Here is a 20,805-nt window from a genome sequence, read left to right as displayed (position 1 = left end):
AGGAAAAGCTGGAAAAATCTCTTTGCCACTAACTTGATATTCGTAGTGTTTCCTTTGGCCCATTCAAATACTGGACCACAGAGCTTCCTGTGTGTGCTGGTTTTGGCTGGAATAGAGTTAATTTTCTTTAGAGGAGCTCTTATGGGCTGTTCTGGGTTTGTGCTGAGAACACTATTGGTAGTGCTAGGATGTTTTTTGTTATTGCTGAGCAGCACTTACACAAAAGAACCAAGGCCTTTTCTGCACCTTATCCCACCCTTCCAGCCAGGAGACTGGGGGTGTGCAGAGAGGTTTGGAGGGGACAGCTGGTTTACAATGACCTAAGGGATATTCCATACCATATGGCATTGTGCTCAGTAATGTAAAAATCTGGAGAGGAAAGAAGGGGGGGGGACACACCTTTGGAGTGATGGCCTTTGTCTTCCCAAGTAGCTGTTACACCAGATGGAGCCTTGGTTTCCTGGAACAACTGCATACCCATATGAAGTGGTGAATGAATTCCTTCTTCTGTTTGCTTGCATTCATGGCTTTTGCTTTCCCTCTGTAACTCATGCCTTTATCTCTTTGTGTTTTCTCACTTCCACCCTTTGGATTCTCCCCCATCCCACTGGGGGTGAGTAAGCAAGGAGCTGGGTGGGCCTCAGTTGCCAGCTGGGGTTAAATCACAGCAGTCCTTTTTGGCAGCTGACATGAGGCTGAATGGGTTTGAGGTAGTGACAGATTTGACTGGGATGTGCTAGATCAAACTGATAACTGTTAGTGCATTTTAGCTGTTAATTGACGGGTGTCTGCCTGCAGTGAGGCCCCCTTGCTTTACTGTGTGGCATGGCATTTGGCTTTCACTGCTTGCTGTGCCTGGGAACATTTTGGTAACTACTTTTAAAGTACTGTCACAATTTAGTACACTTTAATACACTAAAGTAGCATTGCTTGAAAGTTCCTCCACTAGTGTGAGCTGCATTTGCCAGGAAAAGCTGTGATGTTGGATTATGCAGCAAAAAACAATAACCTAACAAACCCAGTCCCAAACCCAGCAATGCCCCATCTACTGTAAGGACTGGTTTTATCTGAAACAGGCAAAAAATACTAACAGAAGCACATGCTTATGCTGTTTGTGTTTTTCCTCTCAACCAGCTCCCTTCTGTTTCCTTGTGCCTTCAGTTTCCCAACCTTGTGTATTGCTATAACAATAACTCACTGAAAGGGAAACATTTAACATTAATCTTAGTCCAGTTCACTGGGAAACTCTAAACTATTGTATCTACTCAGTTGAGGGGACCCAAGAAGAGAGATTAAGTCATCTTAACCTGGTTAAGTCAACATTGCAACTGAGAAATGCTCACTAAACACAGCAGCGTTAGCAGGATTATGTGCAGCACTTTGATCAAGTGACAGTAGTAGGGTTAGTCATGACAGTGGTGTCCAATATGTGAATGAAAGCATTGCTGAATTCAGACATGGCTGAGCCCACAGACTGCTGCTGAACTTTGTATCCAAGAGAAAACTTGATCCTGTCATAACCCTGTAACTATTGCTTTACATGTTTTAGTCAAGTTTAAGAATAACTTCTCTATGCAACAAAGTACAGAAATGTGTGCAAAGTTTCCAAGTGCGGTCTTTGGACTGGTAAGTTGGAAAGGCATGTTAACTCAATGTTGTGTGAAGAGCACTTATTTCCAATTACCAAGTGCTGAACCAGGAATAAGTTGGCTTTTTTTCTTCTGTGTGGTTTCAGTCTGATCTGCAACTAGTCCTTAGTTCATTATTTAAATGCATCTATTTTGTCCTATAGGCAGGCTTTTTTTCCATGAGGAGGTCAATTTCATCATGGAAAATGACATACTCCTTTTATAAGGTCAGAAACTGTCAATATCTGGAAAAAAACCCTTGCTTGTGAGCCTTTGTTTCTAATAGCATTTGTCATAATACATGTTTTAAGGATATAAGAGCTCTTTACAGTTTGATGGAAGCTTTCTCCATTATCACTGGAAAGAGCTATAAATACCAGTTTGAAAGAAATGCTGGTTCTTAGTAAACTAGAAGTTCAATGTGAAAAGCTTATACCTTGTCTTTGAAAGTATTTTGAAATTGGAGAAGTACGAACCCGTGCCTGCTCTGGGCTGGCTGAGTAATCTCAGGGCTAATGTGACAATGACGTGTGCGTGGGAGGGGACAGAAACTAGGCTGCACTGTGGTCTGTAGTTTTCCACTTTGCTTGTGTTACACTTTGCAGTAGATCTTTATCGAAGTCATCCTGCGAGTAACGTTTCTTTTTGCTGGCCTGCAAACAAATCAGCGTTTCCCCAAATCAGGTTTTTAAAGAGTTTTCTTTCTGCTTTAAGTTTAAGAGTATGTGAACATTAGTCTATCTTAAGTGCACAACTTATTTCAAGTAAATAGTCCTGAAAAAGCAGCAGAGGAATCATAATTCAAAAGTTTTGTTATCAGCCCTTTCTATACATTTAATGGTAGGACCAGAGTAGGCTGGCCAGGGCTTATTTTAAAAAGGACTGCTTGTCCTCATCTTGCATAACCTTTAGGTAATATGTGTCCTACTTTAAGGATGAACACTTGTAATAAAGCTTTTTTTTTCAGTGATAATAAACTGCAGATAACTATGCACATTGAGCTGCTCTTTGCATCCTAATTTAGAGTCAAAATTGCTTGGTTTTGAGAGGAAAGATTGTTGGCATAATCTGTTTTTACTCAGTGGAGGAGTCAAGCTGAATTTGAGCAATTGAAATATTTTTTGACCTCTCAGTTGAGCACTAAGCCCCATCTGTCTGTCAGCAGTCTGACAAACACAGGGCAGAGCTGATAACTGTGGCTGTCTCCTGCTGCTTCCACAGTGCATTCCTTTCATTTGCTGGTTGGTGCTTCTCGCAGATTGGCTGCCCAGTCCTGAGCTGCTTTTTATGGGGAGTTTTTTGTCCAAATATGTTTTGTTTGAATGATAAACAAGAGATGAGCTGTTATAAGTGCCAGCCAGTTATAATTAACTTGTATATTTTGATATTGCTGGAATAAAATACTTTTTAAAAAAAGATAAAATATGATAAAAGGTGAGAATAAATCTGTTCAATAGCTGATTGTTAGAAACCAAAGCCTCATATTGACACTATTATATCACCTAACATGTGCAAAACCAATTTCTTCTATAACCATCTTTATTTAATCCAAGTGCTTCCAAGTGCTTACCATTTAGGGACTTCTAAAGTTATTATTCATGTGAATAGACCAATACCAATTCTTAATGTGTAAGCTAGTAGGCAGAACACTAGTCAGGACTGGCAGGTTTTTAGATTAGTCACCTAAATTGAAGAGTGTGGTAGCTGCTGTAATTTTACTGAATTGAGTTGGGATTTAGCATCTCAAAGCCATCTTGGAGTGAAAGCAAATGCCACTATTTGGTCTCCTTACTTTAAGATAATCATTTAATGCTGATCAAAATTATTTTCTTCTTGTTCCTTCATGTTAAACTGTGGTGAAGAGGGTGTTCTGGAAGATGCCAAGCTGAGATCATTGCATCTGGTAAAACTCCTTCCTCAAGTGTCCTTCATATGAAGCTGTTGGGTAGAGCTGTGGTAGCAGCATTCTTGGAAATGCCTGTTGGTTGGGTCAACAGAGATGTTGGCAGCATTGTCTGAGGAGAGTAGAGATGCAAAGTGAATGTAACAGGCTATGTCCTCATAGAGGCAAGAGGAACAAATGAAAAATAAGCATGGAAATCCTTCTCCCCCTGTGCATACTAGGCTTTTCAGGGAGTAGAAAAATCAAGCTAAATGAAAAATGTTTAATGTTGAAAAAATGGCATTTTATACTTCCAGTTCCTACTTGTATTAGCTCTATGGCAAGAAGCAAGGATTGACTAAAGTATTTTTGAAACTAGATTCTATCTCTCATCCTCACATTCCCTGAAAAAAAAACACACACACACACACCAGTTCTGTAGTTCCAGTAATTAACTTAATGTTTTAGTAATTTGGCAATGCTGGGTAGCTGTGTAGGATAAATGTTACATTGCACAAGGTCTCAGTCCTGTAGGAAGTCCTAAAATGGGAAAAAGGGCTCAAAGGGATAAAAGTATACCAGTTTCATTTGTCAGTGGGAGCTTAATTCATATGCAGATGAATATGCAAAATTGTCTTCACAGCTCCTATGGACTGTATGAGCATGGCTGCTTCACTCAATTCCATCTGTGACTTGATGGGCATTCGATAACTGTGCCATGAGACGTGAGGATGTCCTGAGTGGGAAGTTGGTGGTGTTGAGGGCCAGTGTCCTTGTCAGACATATTTCAAAGTTTTTTCTTGGAATTAGCTTTATTTTGACCTGCTGAAGTTTGGTTAAATTGGGAAGTGGTCAGGTCAGCATCCTCAGACTCAGTGATGCAGACCCCAGAGCTGTGACTGAGAATATCTGGGAGATTTATTTGAACACTGTTTCTTACTGACCCAAATGGAAATGTTTCTGTGGGTGTATGCACACCCCAGCCATACAACCTCTGGAATTTCATTGCAGTTAGGATTTTGTAAGGCTTTGCTGTTAGTAGATTGATACACTTTGGGTAGATTAGGATTAACAGAAGGAGGGGAGGGAGAATGTGTCCGTGTTTGCCTGCTTTCCTCTGCCTTTTGCAACTAAGAGAGCAGGAAATTTTTGTGAGAATTGTGCTGGGAAGTGCTTATGCCAGGGTGTTCCTTGAAGTGCAGGTTTTTCTCTTCTCGTGAGCAAAGCATTATGTTTCCAATATTGTGGTGATATGTCTCAACTATTGTACCCTGTCCCTTTTAATTAGATTTAATAAAGGTTTCAGGCCAAATTAGTGACCATAACCATATGGCTTCTGCTTATGAGCTGACCTTTACACTCAGCATAAACAGCATACAGAACGTCATTGGCTGTTTCTGATAATCAATCTCATTTATCAGTTTGTCCTGTTTCTTAAGTTCTGTTTTCATGTTTCACTTGGATGTTAGACCTATCATCTTGATATGCCCTGTGGACCTCCTTTTGAGCTTTAAGAAAGAAAAAGTATTTTGCAGTTCTTTAGAAATTTGATGCAAGAAAATCTTCAGTGACATTTTCTTCCCCTGCTCGTTGTGTTGTCTGATACTCAAAGCTTGTCTGACTAACAGCTTCTAATTGTCTGGCTAAGTGTGTGCATAATGTGTTTTGTGTTTAAATGGAGTAGCACCTCACAATTAAGTGATCCATGCAGTGGTTGATTTGCACTAATCTGCTACTTTGATCCAAATAACAGAGATGCAGCTCATATTTTGAATGCTGCAAAAAATACTTGGTGCTGATTTTAAACTGCTGTTGAAAACTGCTGTCTTATCTGGAGTCCAAATTAACTTCTGTTTCTGTTCTATAATGTGGCTCAGCCTATGCTGAATTGATACTCCCTGTTTTGAAGTGTGATTTCTTTTTCATTGCTCTGAGTGATGTTTGTTCCTTTCCTTTTTCAAAAGAAACAGTCCACTGTGAATATTTCTGTGCTGCATAACTTGCTTGTTATCTTTCTCCTGTTCAAAGTGAGACATACAGGACAGAATAGTACTCTTAATGATGATGAATACAGAATGGTAACTCATATTTTGTTTATTGGGGTTTTTTTGGAACTTGTTTTCATAAGCATCTGGCATATGGTATTGCTGAATGCATTTCAGGTATAAATGATTCATTTATCAGGATAACTCCAGAACATTTTTAACAGATTTCTTTTGCCATTGTCTTCTATCTTGGAAAGCATTCTTGCCTCCCAATAGATGTTCTTTCTTGTTTTGTTAGTATTTTCTGTGTGACTCATGTCCCTGACTCTTATTTTCTGCTGTTCTTACATCTGTGAATGGTGGGCAGTACTGCCTCAGTATGTGCAGAGTGCCAGCTCTTGAAAATTTCAGATTTGAGGCTTTTAGGGATGGGAAGTAAAGCATGACCCATAGTTCATGCCATTTGGAGATGATCTTATAAAAGAGACAGCTCTGTGCATTTTGTAAAATCCCTGACATTAGTTCTGGTTTTGTATCTGCAGTCACCCTCCCAGAACCACATGCTGAGTCCCACAGTACCATATGCCTTATACCCACCCTGGAATATTTGCATTCTTTCAGACATGTATTTCTGTGTAAACAGCTGTCACTTCTAGATGTATGGAAAAGGAAACTTCTCTGCTATTCAGCAGAAGCTCTTACAGCTGATTAATATTGCAGAACTTATTTGCCTTAAGAACACAGAATTCAAGGGAATGATATACTTCCATCTATTCCAAGTTAGTCTTGAGAGAAGGAATTATTAAAGAAAAGTCTGCCCTATTTGAAGAGTTGCAAGGTTTTCTTGTCTTCAAGAGAATTTCTTTGCTTGTTCAGGGAGGCTTGTTATCCCAAGCATTTGAGTTGCCTTAAACACCCCTAAACCAACCAAACCAACCTCTTAGCTTGTGATCAAGCCCTTCTGAAAAGTCTTTCTTCACTAGCATTCATCTAATCTTTGATACTTTTCCTGGCTTCAGTTCTATCACACAGTAATCCAAAGCAAGTCCACACAGTGCTCACTGGTTGGTCGGTATTGGCACAGTTTCTTCATACTTCTTCTGGAAATTCATCCTGACTCTGTGCTGCTCCACGGGAAAATGGGAAGGTTGCTTTAAGAGGTGGTTGCAAAGGAGGGATGTGTTTGCTGTATTGAAGTCCACAGGAATTGTAAGAGAGGCTCCAAAGTCTCTGTATTCATGTGTTAGAACTGATTAGAACATATTTCTTCGGAAAGTGATGTTGGATTTTTGCAGATGTGTTTTAGTGGACCAGCTGTGTGTGCAGCCAGTGTGAGACTGACCAGATAGCAAGTGGTAAGGTGTCTAAGGAAATACTGCTGGGAAGGTATGGAATCATAGGCCAATCACTTGTTTAGATCTTTTTGGATTTGAACTAGAAGATACTACTAGGAATGGTGCTAAAACTAACCTTCCATAGGTATTTGGGATTTTAAGGATTACTACTTCCAGCTACACTTCAGGCTCTGTTACAAGAGTGCTATTAAATGCAGATGTCCTCGTTTCTCAGAGCAGGCATTTATTGGTGGCATTACTTGTTTTCTTATGTAAAATGTAACCTTTATTCTCGATTGCACTAGTAATGGTTAAGTTGTAAAATGCCATGTCACAAAACACTTTGGGATGCTCTGGCTTTTGATTTAGTAAGGGATTAAGGGAAATCAGGGAAGAAAGGCCCATTTTTGACTGTTAAACAAAAAGCATGCCATCTTTGGAAGCCAGTGAGCCCTGAGTATTTAGAAGGAATTTGCTTTTATCTTTTTGCCCTGTTGAACTCTTTCCTACGCATCAGCTGTTGCTCTCTGCTGAGGGGAACACAGTAATGCTGTGCAGCCTTTTTGGTTGCACTGGCACAGCTGTTGGTGTGCTTTGTTGGAACTCCCTCCCCAGCACTGAATGTGCTTCCTGTGGGCTGGGCTTCCTTGCCCTGTGTGTGTGCACGGCAGAGGTGATGGATTTGGAATAGCCAAGGACACTGCAGGTGCTTCCATGGTGTGGTCAGCAAGGGAGTGGCCCAGGTGCTGCCTCACTGGACAGACTCAAACCCAGCCTGCCTCTGCTGCCCCTGTGCCTGCCAGGGGCTGTGTTTGGCTCCTGGTGAAGCACAAAGCCTGAAGGAAAAGGATTGCACAGGTGGGGCACAGGCAGGGAATTTCACCCCAAACTGATCTGGTTCTATAAAATGCTGTACCGTGCAGGTTACTTGACAGAGTGTGTTACTTCCTTGAATGATCTATATACCAGGATAGTGCACTCAGAAACTTGTATCTTCTCTTCCTAATCTTAAATATGCACTGAGATGAAGTGTGAGCAATTCAAGAAACAGAAGCACTCAGTGGTTCTTTTCCATTGCAGATATCTAGGAAATTGTATCTTTCTTAATTAAAAAAAAAAAAAAAAAAGATTTGCTTGTAAATTGTCCTTCCTTTGTTCATTGCAGACCCTAAGTCAGAATCCAGGTAAGTATTTTCTGCTCAGAAAGGTATAGGAAAGAAGAGAGTTAACATCTGAACCATTTTCTTACCTTTTTTCAAATAGGGATCCATATGATACTTTCTTCTATTTGTGGACCCTGATGTCTTCTTATAACTGCAATATCCTGATCATGAAACTGGTTCCTCAGGAAAACTTCTTGATCTGAACAAATATTGTTAAAAGAGCTTCATTGCAAAACTGATGAAGTGATAATAACTACTGTATACATGTTGATGGATGGTACATGAGCACTGCTTTAGGAACATAATTTAACAATCCAAGTTTCTCTTGATCACATCAAAGCACACTCTAGGGGGGAAAGAGGCTTTTGTCTTGTCTGGAGACTGGAATGGTTTAGTGCTTTGGGTTCTGAAAACTCTTAGCTGAGGCTTTCATTCTGCGAATATTCCTTGAAATTTTATTCAGTTGGGCTTTCCCTTGTGAAGAACAGAAGGATGCAGCACAGAGTTTTACTCTGCAATAATACAGAAACACTTGGCTTAGAGAATTGGCTCTTTAGCTTCTGACATGGCAGAACCTTGTTGCCCTGGCTGGTCCTAAAGCTTGCCACATGTAGCCTCTCTGTGGGCTTGAGCTGTATTTGGGTTAAATAATTGATAAACATTCTCTCAAAATATAATGTATTTGAAATTATTTATTCATATTTCAAATGTGCTGTATAAAAGCAGATACTGACAGAGTTTACTTGATGCATGGCACGGTGGGAAATTGTGAAAATTGAAATGCTGTATTAGTCTAGAAACAATATTATGCAAGTAGCTTGGTAAATGTGGAATGCTAGAAATAGAATTCTGTCTTTGCTTCCTCTAAGGAGTATGTTCTGTTTCCCAAAAATTCAAGGACAGTAAATTTTGATGCGTTTTGATTTGCCTTGACACATTTTTGAGCAAGACTATAAAAAAGACTTCTTAATTTATTAATATGGATTAAGGCATTTTGTTTGAGTGTTTTTATTCCTCCTAGCATCAAAGTCTATATGAGTTCTGCATTTTGATTCTAAACCAGTCATATTTCTACTGACATGGTGTTTGCTAACATGTTTTTTTCCCCCCGAGCTGTCAGTTTGTGTCTATAGAAAGATTGCAAACCTTTTGCCTTTGAATAAATTTAAGAGATGGGACAACTGAAAAATTCTTTAAATACATACATATCATGTCTTTTGCCATTTGAGTGGGTCTGTATGTCTTTAAAACCATCAGTTGCTTCAAAGTCTGATTTTTCCAGTACATGTGATATTGAGAACTTGTGTTGTTGGGAATTCAGCAGGGAAAATGAGGCTTGTTTTCCTTGTTCGGCTACAGTATTGCTACAGTAATTTTTGAAGTGTATAGTGAGTACTGGTAATTTACTGAAGAAATAACTTTTATTTTTGTCTTTTAGTCTCCCACAAAAGCAGTGTATAATGCTAGACACTGGAACCAGCCAGAATCAGAGGCTCTGCCAGCACCACCAGCTTTGAAAACTCCCAGTGTCCCAGTAAGTAGACTGTTGGTTTTTTCTCAAGTTTACTATATCTCCTTCCAAGATTCAGTGATCTTTATTAAAAAAAACAAACAAACAAAAAAAAAAAAAAAAAAGCAAAAAATAAACAAAACAAAAAAACCCACAAGTTTTGCTATCTGGTAATGTCACAGTAATTCAGAATGAAGTCCACTTTCTGATGTAAGACATTGAAATTTGATAGAAAAAAAATTTTGTTGAAATATTGTAGAATAGGGTCTTCCATATAGCTTCAATATAGTTACAAAAAAATGCTTCAAATTATGTTCCCCAATCTCCTGAAGTTAAGCTTTCTACCAATGGACTCTGTTTCATTTTCTGAGAGAACTCCCAGGATTAGCTTACTAATGAACACAGAAGTCAGCAAATTGCTAATGGAAAAGGAAGAACTTGAGAAGAGCTTTTTCATTTATTTTTCCTTTCTAGTGGACTAGTACTAATTGCTGACTTGAGTCTTTAGATACTATGAAATAAATCCCATTTTCTGTACAGTCAGAAATGCTAATACCAACACTTTGGATGCCAAAAAGCAGACCAGAAGTGAAAACAGTTCTTGAAGTTGTTTGTCCAAAAGTCTGGTGTTTTTGAGACTCAAAACAATTGTTTTTTTTAACTTTTTCAGGCTCTTGAGAATCTAGGGTTTTTGGCTTATGTTTGTACAAGTTGCTACAGATTGTGCTAAGAGCATTGTACATTGTCAATAAATATAATTTAATTTGGTGCCTTGCTGATAGTAGTGGCCTGAGAACAGAAAATCAGAAAGTAGATATGTTTGCAGTGATAAGTCTCCAGCTTTTTGTCATCAGTTTGTAGTTTATTTTTTGTTTCTTTCCTTTTTTTTTTTTTTAGTTCTACCCCTGTGTGTGGTATTCTGATACTTCTTCCTCTTTGACTTGTGGTTTTTTTTGGTTACCTCCTCACAGTATTTTGACCAGCCTTCTTTGGATGTTAACTGCACTGCCTGGAAAATGCAGATAACTGATTTAAAAGCAGCAATTTCCACTAGAGTCTGAGGAGAGAGCAGAAATTTCAGCCTTGGGTTTTTCCTAAATACCTTTCTCAATTTAAATTATGTTCCTTTGAAGTGAAGGTTTTGTTGCTTACTGAATTTCTTAGTTATAATTTTTGTGAAGTACTATGATAGCTGACTTAAGGGCAGATTTTGTAAGAGTCTTTTCAGACAGACTTTGATATGGCTTTTTTAAGTTTGGGAAATGTCTGTTCCATTCATTCAGTCAGTCACTTTTGTTTTCTGTCAGACTTCCACTTTGTATCTGGAACCATCAGAATATTAATTCAGGAATGTGGTAGAGCTTTGGCTGAACAAACCACTGAAGGGAGTTTGTGTCTGCAGTTCATGTTATGATGTGCATCTGAAGTTGCTTCAGATGCGGTTTTTAAGCTTGATTTACATGTGTGTAATACTTCAAAGTTACAAGGTAAATGAGCCTTGATCCAAATGTTAGTTCCTGCACATATGATCCTGCCTCTTTAATTTCTGTAGAAATTTGTCACCTGAAGGTTGAGGGAAATCTGTCTCAGGTTTATGGTGAGAAATTCACAGCATGCAAACTGCTTATGCCAAGTACTCTCTTAGGGCCTCTCCAAGTGCCCTTGGAGTTTGCTTTGAAGGGGCAGGCATTAACCAAGACTTGGATGAGATCCTTCAGTGGCTCTCCTGTGTTCACAGACTGATAAGATCAATCCTCCAGTGTGTGCTTTAAACTGGTTTTTCAGGGTGTTTTATCACCATTATGCCACTGGTGCTTAAGTGGGTGAATACTGAAATGGAGCAGTGATAGAGGTGGAATATAAAGAATACTTCAGATATATAGCAGCTTCTTTTGGCTTTTATTTTAATTTTGTCTGTCAGTGGACAGTGCACAAGAAGGCTTTCTTTCCAGCTATCCCCTGGAGTAACAGGCCATGCATCTTCTATGTCTGCATATTAGTTCTATTTTTTTCAGTCACACTTCTAAAATATTCTAATTTTTCTATATAAGGAAGCTAAGTACATGATCTTACTAAGAGATTGAGGGTGAGTAAATGCCCATTGGCATTGGCACTTGTACATTTAAAATTTGGCATTTGGAGACCTTTTTCCATATGCCATGTTTGCTGTAGTTTGTCTTCATATCAGATTTTGTGCCAAAGAAGTAATCTGAAGATAAGCTGCACTTCAACTTGTAGTAGCCTCAAACTAATATGGTGAAGTTGAAGAGAAACCTGTAATACTTGCCTGAGTTGTCTGGAAACCTGTCAGTAGTTATTCTAGATGTAACATCAAGTTCTCTACTCCCTGTAGAACAGGTTTTGCTGTATTTTGTGCTATGGTAATATGCTCCTAAAATATTTAAGAGCACAAATAAGAGAGTACTAGGAGTGTGCTCTAGCTGGAGAGGCTTCTCTGTGCCTCCCATTGCTCTGTGTGGCTTTGCTGTGCTGTGTGTCCTGGTGGTCTCTGCCTCCAGGTCAGGTAGAGTGTGGAGTGAGGCGGAGGGCTGGGCAGGAGTGCAGTGTGCTCTGGCAGGGCAGCTGGCACAGAGCTCTGCCGTGCCTGGGCTGAGGCACGGCTGGCCCAGGGCTGTGCTCGCATCCAGAGCCGGGCGCTGCCCGAGGGCTGCACAGCCCAACAGCCTGGGCATTCCTGGGAGCTCCAGTGCAGAGGGGGAACAAAAACTGGCTGTCAGCACTGAATTGGTTTGGTTTACTTACCCTAAAGCTTAAGGAACCGATATAAAGGGCATTTTATTCTTCTGCTGGTTTTAGTTTCAGAATTCTACTGGAGCTTTCCTGATACTTGGAAATGTTTTGGGGTTTTTTTTGTTTTTAAGGAGTAGACACATTGTCACACAGCTTAGGTACATCTTGGTAGTGCAAGGCAAGGACTAAATAGTCCAAAAATGTGAGTTTGACAATTGCACACCTGTACTGTTTCCTGATGTATTTAGTATATGTTTTCATGCTCAAAACATCTGCCCATTTTAGCACTTTCTTATTAATAGGTAAGGCTATCTTCAAAGGAGGCAATTCATAAAGATGATGGAGTTTTTAAGGCTCCTGCACCACCTCCCAAAGTGATAAAAACTGTGACAATACCTACTCAGCCCTATCAAGAGATAGTAACTGCATTGAAATGTAGGAAAGAAGACAAAGAAGTAAGTATTCTTAACAAATTTTTAAGATAAAGAATTACTAGTAATCCTAACTACTGAAGGAACAGTGTCAAAACACAATTCGGCTTTCCTATTAAAAAAATAATACTTTTATCTAAATAGTTGAATGGCCTTTATTAACATCTTAATGTTTCCTTGCACTTTAAACTGGATAGATTTTCAAACTGTACTTGTTAAGATTGTTATCAATCCCAAGAGCAACTTACTTAAGTCAAAATATTTGTCTTTTCCAGTTATACACTGTTGTTCAGCATGTAAAACACTTCAATGATGTAGTGGAATTTGGTGAAAATCAAGAGTTCACAGATGATATTGAGTACTTGCTAAGTGGATTGAAGAGCAATCAGCCCCTAAACACACGTTGCCTTAGGTAAGACATCTTAATACAAAATGTGGAACCTGTATTTGAGAGGTACTGAATTAAATATGTATCACAGGAGTTACCATGCTTTAAATGTCATTGACATTTACCTGGCACTTCTGCCATGAAGAAAGAAAATTGAAAATAATAATTAAGATGGTATATTTTGAATAATCATAAGCAGTATGGCAATGAAGATGAAATAGTAAATTGTGCAGTAAAAGACACCTTTGACACACTTGTTATCCTTGCTGTAAATTTAAAAAATACCTTCTGATACCTTGTTTGTTTGGTACATCTTATGTGTGATGTCTGTTCTGTTTTTAATGTAAAATCAGTTCTAAAATAAAATCCATAAGACTGCAGAGTCTGTTGAAAGTCTAGAACTGAGGTAATAGTGAGATGTTGTTTAACTTCAACTGCCTGTTCTTTATCTTCTTTTGAGAAATAACATAACTGGCAACCACTAGAAGGACTGAGGCCTCAATATTAGTTGGGAAGTTCCTTAACTTGTCTTGGATTACTCTTAATATGCAAGTTACACATTATTGTGAAGTTGGCATCAAAAATATTAACCTTGCTTTGAAAAAGTTTGACTTGATACTAGTGTCAATTGCTTGGACATGAAAGTTAATTGTAATAACGTTAAATAAAATAACCATGCAATGATATTTTTATATACCTAAATTTTCCTTTCTGTTCAGTAAAACAAAATTAGTAGAGAAAGAAAAAATTGAATCCACAGAGAGAGGTGATGTCAGTGCTTTATTTGTGATTTGTCTGTGGCTGAGAAAAAGCTTTCTATGCCTCTAAGACAGGCACTTTAAAATTTATTTGTTCCTCAGAAGTTAGCAATGAATATTGTTACTGGAGTATAAGTACAAGAACTCTATCACCCAGTTTGTTTATACACCATTATAAGAGTAAATTACTACTATAATGATAGTTTAGGAGTATTTTTCATATGAGTGCTTCTTATTTGCTCATGTGGCAATGTCAGATTTTAAACTAATTCTTCACAAATTTATGTAATGGAATGTAACTTACATAAGCAGAAAAAAAAATTCAGTTAACAAATTAAAAGCAAAGTGTTTTTCCAAAGGAAATCAGCATGTAAGGATAGGAGTAGATGTAAAAGACTCAGGTAAGCTCCAACTGGTGCTGTTGTGATTGGAGACAGAAAGACCACTTGTTCTTTTAAACATCTTACTGTGTGAATTTCTTACAGACAGATTCCTCAGCAGTGATGGAAGACTTGATTACAGAATCACTCCCACATTAGTGCACATTTAAAAGCAATGTATTTTTAGCAGTTGTTATGTTGCACTGTGCTAGAAATGGCAGACAGCTTACTGAGAAAGCTGGGGGAAAGCTGCCATTTTTAAAATAAACTCTTAGCTGGTCACTGAATAATTGATACATTTGTCAGATCTTTTCTGAAATCTATAGTGTTTCCATCAATCATGAATGCAGCAATAAATATAAAGAAAAAGTTTTGTGTATAAGTAATGTTAGCATAAGTGAGTCAGTTAATTAGATAGCCTTTAGATAGCAATGGAAGCTCACATTTACACTTTCTCATAATGCCTTGGTCCATAAGCTCTCCCATGTCCCTAAGTCAGAGCTTCATGCTTAATCCATGGCACCTTACTTTCAATTTAACTACTGGAAATTTTCAGATTTTTATTTTTTTAAGAAGCAAATTCAAGCTCCTCTTTAAAATCCCGGTTTTACCTAAGCTTAAACTAAAGCTGACATAGTTTGGTGCTGCTAAGCATCTTGAATAAAACACTGTTCACCAATTGCAAACCTGCCTTACACAAATATCAGCAGAATCATTCCACCAGTTTGCCAGGGTCTGAGGCACGTGGTCGGTGTTGTGTTGAAGAGTTGTTTATCTCTGTTGTTGTTAAGTGTGCTCATTTCAGTCGTTGTAACCCAGGGTTCATTTTCTGCAGTGTAATCAGCTTGGCGACCAAGTGCGCCATGCCCAGCTTCCGAATGCACCTGAGAGCGCACGGCATGGTGGCCATGGTTTTCAAAACGCTGGATGATTCCCAGCACCACCAGGTATGGATACATTGTGTGTTTCACTGATGTTTGACAGTGGGATCCCTGCTGGGCAGGGGTTTTGGTCAAGGTCAGGCAGACAGTATAGTCTGTACTCATGTGTGTGTATGTTTATCTCTTTATATATATAATCTATCTAATGGTGCCTCTGGGATCAGTAGCTCCATTTTAGGAAGCATTCGTTAGTGGCATAAAAAATTAGAGCACCTGTGTGACAAATTCCTATTCCACTGTTCATGTGCTTCTGGGTTTGGAAATGATTTTTAAAAAAATTAGGGGCTTTTGCTATTTTATTTATTCATTCTCTTATGCCTTTGAATTCTTTCAAATACACTTGAAAGGAATCTTTCCTCCTTACATTTAGAGGTGGCTCTAAGTGCTTGTCTCTAGACTTGCTTGTATAGGAATTGCCACCTCTTCTGTAGCTGTTGTTGGGATTTTTTCATGTCTTGTGTTTGTCTCCTTGAGCACTGCTGTAATTGCAGTTTTAGGATGCCCTGAGTGTATATAATGTTCTGTTGGATTTTAGGAAAGGTAATTTCATCTATTTATGGTAACATGACCTGAGAGTTAAACTGAAGCAGTTTTGTTTTCCTTCTTGTTGATGTTACCTTTGTGGGGTATCCCTTGAAATATTTTTACAAAAGCTGAAAAGATGAGATTTTACTTGAAATGGGTAGTAGATGTATATATCAGTCAGGTTTATAATTTTCTGTAATACCTTTAGAAGAATGATATACAATGCAGAATGCAGCTTTGCACCCACAGAAACAGACATTTCAGAGATGGTATTTGACATCTTACTGTGGATGGGGGGAAAAAAGCAGTAGTTTTAAGTAACTGATTTAGAATAATAGCTTATTTTCCATCTCCCTCAAAAATTAGCAGTGGCTAACTGTAAAACATAGGCACCAAGTTCAATGAGTTCATTATTTTGTGAGCTGTCAAAATAGTGCCAAGTGATACTAGAAATAAATGAAGTACAGTCACTCTATTCAGGACAGTTGCCACTGCTGAGTTGTGGGAGATCAGCAGAGGACAGCTACAGTTCCCTGGAAAATGTACAAGCTTGCTGGGTGTATTTTTGGCCATCTTTTAACAGTTACCATTATTCCTTCATTTTCAAAAGAACTAGCACACACAGTTCAAAAAGAAATTGCATGCTATTATTAGTCTACAGTAACAAAAAGCATTGATTATATTCACTATTTCCAGTATATTTGATGAAATGCTCCCTTTTTGTCAAAGAAAAAAAATTGATAGTTAATGTTTGAATATTGTTGCAGTGCTTTCTTGGTACAGGCTTTACAGTATTGTGAAATTATTGATTTATCAAGCTACCCTTGATAAATGCTAATGGATATGCCCTAACTACTGACAGTGTGCTTCAACACAGTCATCTTTGGATGAGTCTATACTACCCTTTCATTCACTAATTATTTCACTGTTTTGGTTATTTTACCAAATGAATAGAAATTTCACCACTAAATATCAGTTCAAAGTAACTGAAGAATAGTAAATTGCACTTGGCTTTGCATGCATGGCCCAAATCCCTGTAAGATAAATAAAGACTGAACTAAAAATGCACGATTTGGTGAATATTTTCTTAAAGTATTTTGAAGATGGGAAAGCTGCCACAATGACGTTGTTAATGGACACAAATATGAACTTATACTATATTCATTTTTCTGATGGAATAGAATAGACTGTGTAGGGGACTCTTAACATTTCCATAAGGAGTATAAAGTAGCAGTTGCATACTGGCAGTTGGAATTTTTTGAACCAGCAGGGAAAATAAAATACCAGCTATCTCACAGAACTATGCCCAAAAATAACCACATGAAAATTACTTGTTCCACCAAATTTTTCTTATAGACTTGCATTTAAGCTTAAGTTTTTAATTGACTTTGTCTCTTCAGTGGTGCTCTTTAAAGGTTTTGAAGCATTATTAATTTTTAAAATAAAAACTGTATTTCCATTCTAGCTGTCAGTAGTTACGCACAGAAATGTGGTTTTATAATGTCTTCAGCATGAGAATAACTTTTTAAAAGATAAAAGTGCATTATATGTACTGCTGAACCCTAGAAAATAGCCATCTGTTCCCACAAGCTGGAGTATAAATAGAACAAGCAAGAGAAGACAAGGATGAGAGTGGGTGTAAATGGTCTGCCATTTTGGGAGTGTATTTTCAAACCAGGATGTTTTCCTGAATTCTGTAGAAGTAGGGAGTGCAAATCCATAATTAGATACACCATGAAATTTGTGTCTAGAGCAAATTCTGTTTTACTTTTTTCTCTTCATTTATTTGGAAGCAGGATGTGTTTTACACATCTTGAGGAATAGAATGGGATGGGGGAAGCTCACTCAAAAAAAAAAAAAAATCAGTCCTCTACTGCAATCTGTAAGGGTGGCATTTGATTCTTTGGTTGGGTTTTTTGTTCTCTTAGAATACAAATCAAAAATTAGTTGTACCAACAATTTTCCCCTCATTCCAAGCTCAGAATTATATATATGGTAGGGCATGAGATAGCTTTCAGGCAGTGTGGTTAATTAAAGACTTGGAAAAGATCAGAGCAAAATGTAGAATTGTTTTATTGAAGATGAAGCCTATAATGATTAAGAGAAACCAGCTTTACAAAATGGAGCATGGAGCAGGCTCACATGGGAGGTTGTTACTTTCATACCATCTCTGTTTTCCTGTCACATCAGCATTGGGAGGGTTATTGGGCTGAATCCCTCTGTGTAGGTGCTGTGGCAGGAGCCTGGGTTTTGTTAGAGCCAGTCCATCCTTTTTGCTTTTCCAGCAGCCCACCTGCAGCCTGAAACCTCCCGAATCGTGTCTTGGTGATCTGCTCACATTTAAATGTCTTGAAACCTGGGTGGCGGGTCTGAGGGGAAATCTTGGCAGAGTTGATGCAGAGGAACAAAGAACCATTGCTCCCTTCATAAGGGAAAGCTGTTTGGGTTGAAAAGAAGGGAACCTGAAGCAGATAAGGGTTTGGTACAGAGGCTTACAGACGAATGTGATTGCCTTTACCAGACTTTGGAGTGTCTGTAAAGCATTTCTGAGTAGTGATCTAAGAACAGTCTCTGACTTTTTGAAATGCTTAAAAATAGGGGCAACCCAGATAATAAATTCAGCACTTTCCTGTTGTTAACTGCTGCATACTCTCTGGTTGATAGAAACTCCTGTGGGACATTGACTTTTTTTTTTAAACCAGAAAACTCACCTAGATAATGCTGGTCATTAAAATATAGTTCTTTATAGATGCTGAAGTCCCACATTGGCTGAACAATGATTAGCTAACCTTTGGTTCCTCTGGAATGTGTGTACTCCTGTGTCCTGTTTTAATCTGCCATTCTGGAGCAGCCCAGTTCTTCAAGGAACCTGACTTGTACAGTTTAAGCCAGCTGCAAGTAAATGAAGAGTAAACAATTTCTGTAATTAAAATGGTAAAATTGCAAGACTTGGAGAAAGTTGATGAAAATCAAGAGTAAACAATGTTTAGCCTCTGCAGACAGGTCACATAGATGCTCTGTGCCTTATATCTGGCAAGGCTGGAGCCATGATAAAAGGCTGGGGTAGCAAGGCTCACAGCTAAGAGTCTGTTGTGGATTTTTGTAACAACCCTGTCTTCATGTATTCATGAAAGATGTACATTTGCAAACCGTTGCTTCCTTGCTTCAGTAGTTCAAATGCATCTTTGATTGTTGGTCAGATTAAAGTCTTTATTCATCTGAGGAATTCCTTAACTCAGACAGGAAGGAGTTTTGACATAGCTTTTGATAGACTGTCAGCTGCCTGATCCTGTTTTGGAAGTGCTGATACTTATCATGTGTATCATATGCTTAGTGTGACCAGGTATGATTATAACTTCTAAAATAAACAGAGCAGATAATGATTGCTTTGGTGGCTGGTTCAACTCTAAACAAGATGTTAATCTACTATGACACAGAATTCTGCTCTTTCCTGTTGAGCTATACAACATTTATATTCCAGAATTAGTTTGTTTCCATGTTTAATTTGTTATACAGAAACGATTGTAATGGGTGTTTGTAACATGTTGAATCCTGAGGGTTGAACTCAGTAGGACATACACACTCCCCACACACCCCCCAGCTCTCAACTCCTCCATTTATTGACAGAGGTTTTTGACAGTTCTGTGCCCAGTACACCTCTTCCTAGTGAACATTTCTCCTCTCCCCTGTAACTTGGAGCTCAGCGCTCTCAGTGCCAGTGTGGTTCTTAGACACTGGGGTGGATGGCTTTGCTTCACTGCTGTCTGTCCCTTCCTGACAGTCATCTTCTGCCTTGGCTTTTCTGGAGCCTCATGAAGGTAGAATTTAATTCCTACTTCAAGAAGAATCAATTGTTCTTTAGCCAGTCAGGTGTGACTCTACACCAGTTCTGTTAGATACAGGTGGCCAGGTTAATAGCATTCACGTGTTAAGGGCTGATGGGAATGAGGCACGGGTGGAAGCTGATGTATATTTCCAAAAATTTCCCTGGAAATAAAATGTGTTTATTCTGGAAAAATTTGGATAAACTATTAACTGACAGGTCCATTTGGCATAATCAGAATTTATGTCCCCAGGCACTCCCTCCCTGCAGACGCTGTCCCCATGATCTCTGGATTTTCTGGGGTTGTCGCCAGTTCATCCCCTCAGAATGTTCACCTGCCTTGCCATGTACCCTGAGCTGTTTTACTTGATTCCCCTACCATCTGTCTCTTCTCTAATACTGTGTTACTGGAGTTACTATTTCTTACTCTGTCTGTGGCACTCAGTCCCTGAAAAGTAGAAATCCCTGCTTTTCTATTAGGACTTTGCAAATACATTGAGTGCTTCGTGTCTCAGTTTCATTTGTCAGAAAACATTAGTAACTGGCTAGAAGGAATCTCCATTCAACAGTGAGTGCTCATGCAAGTGCTAAGACTGGGGCCTGTCAGGCATTTTCTTTTATGAATCTTTAGCTTGTTTATTAAAAATAATAAAAGGTCTGCCTAAAATGATTTAAAAGCTAACTGTTTTTTTTTTTTCTTTCTCTCCCAACCCAAGAATTTGTCCCTTTGTACAGCAGCTCTGATGTACATCCTGAGTAGAGATCGCTTGAACATGGATTTAGACAGAGCTAGTCTAGATCTGATGATACGGCTTCTGGAATTGGAACAAGATGCTTCCTCTGCCAAGCTGCTGAATGAGAAAGACATGAATAAAATTAAGGAAAAAATTCGGAGACTCTGTGAAACTGTTCACAACAAACATCTTGATCTCGAAAACATCACGGTGGGTAACATGCTTTTATTGGAAAGCCTTGGCAGTTGTGGAATGCTTAATAAAATTGAACTTGCAAGCATCATTCTTCATTTCATATCCCCAGCAAAGGATTCCTGGTGTTTCATCTACCTTTCATGTATACCTGGCTGCCCTGCAAGTGTTTTCTTCAAATTTGAAATTTCCTCTTTCAAAGTTTGTTAGTAGGATAAAGTAAGGATGTTCTTCAGCTGTCTGAGTCTCTGTTTGCCCCTGCTAAGGGTAGCTAGTTACAGGGAGCAGTTGCAAACAATGCTAAACTGTGTGTGTGAAGCCCACATTTAGGCAAAGAAATGGAGTCAAATAATCTAAGTTTTATAAGTATTTTCACATAC

The 20,805-nt window shown here is 38.6% G+C and overlaps 1 protein-coding gene across 3 annotated transcripts in view; it reads left to right on the top strand.

Moving 5' to 3' along the window:
• The window catches only part of WAPL (WAPL cohesin release factor), a 64,186-nt gene that overhangs the window by 27,987 nt on the left and 15,394 nt on the right, over positions 1 to 20,805 (top strand). For 2 of the 3 annotated variants that reach the window (XM_079312336.1, XM_079312337.1), the window contains exons 5-9: positions 9,431 to 9,526; positions 12,556 to 12,708; positions 12,960 to 13,096; positions 15,046 to 15,157; positions 20,216 to 20,443. In XM_079312336.1, coding sequence (XP_079168462.1) covers positions 9,431 to 9,526; positions 12,556 to 12,708; positions 12,960 to 13,096; positions 15,046 to 15,157; positions 20,216 to 20,443 — 726 coding nt within the window. The remainder of the gene's footprint in view (positions 1 to 9,430; positions 9,527 to 12,555; positions 12,709 to 12,959; positions 13,097 to 15,045; positions 15,158 to 20,215; positions 20,444 to 20,805) is intronic. The other variant, XM_079312338.1, reaches the window with a different exon arrangement.

This window comes from Erithacus rubecula (assembly GCF_903797595.1).
Source record: "Erithacus rubecula genome assembly, chromosome: 9".
Taxonomy (NCBI): domain Eukaryota; kingdom Metazoa; phylum Chordata; class Aves; order Passeriformes; family Muscicapidae; genus Erithacus; species Erithacus rubecula.
This window is presented reverse-complemented; position numbering and strand designations above follow the sequence as displayed.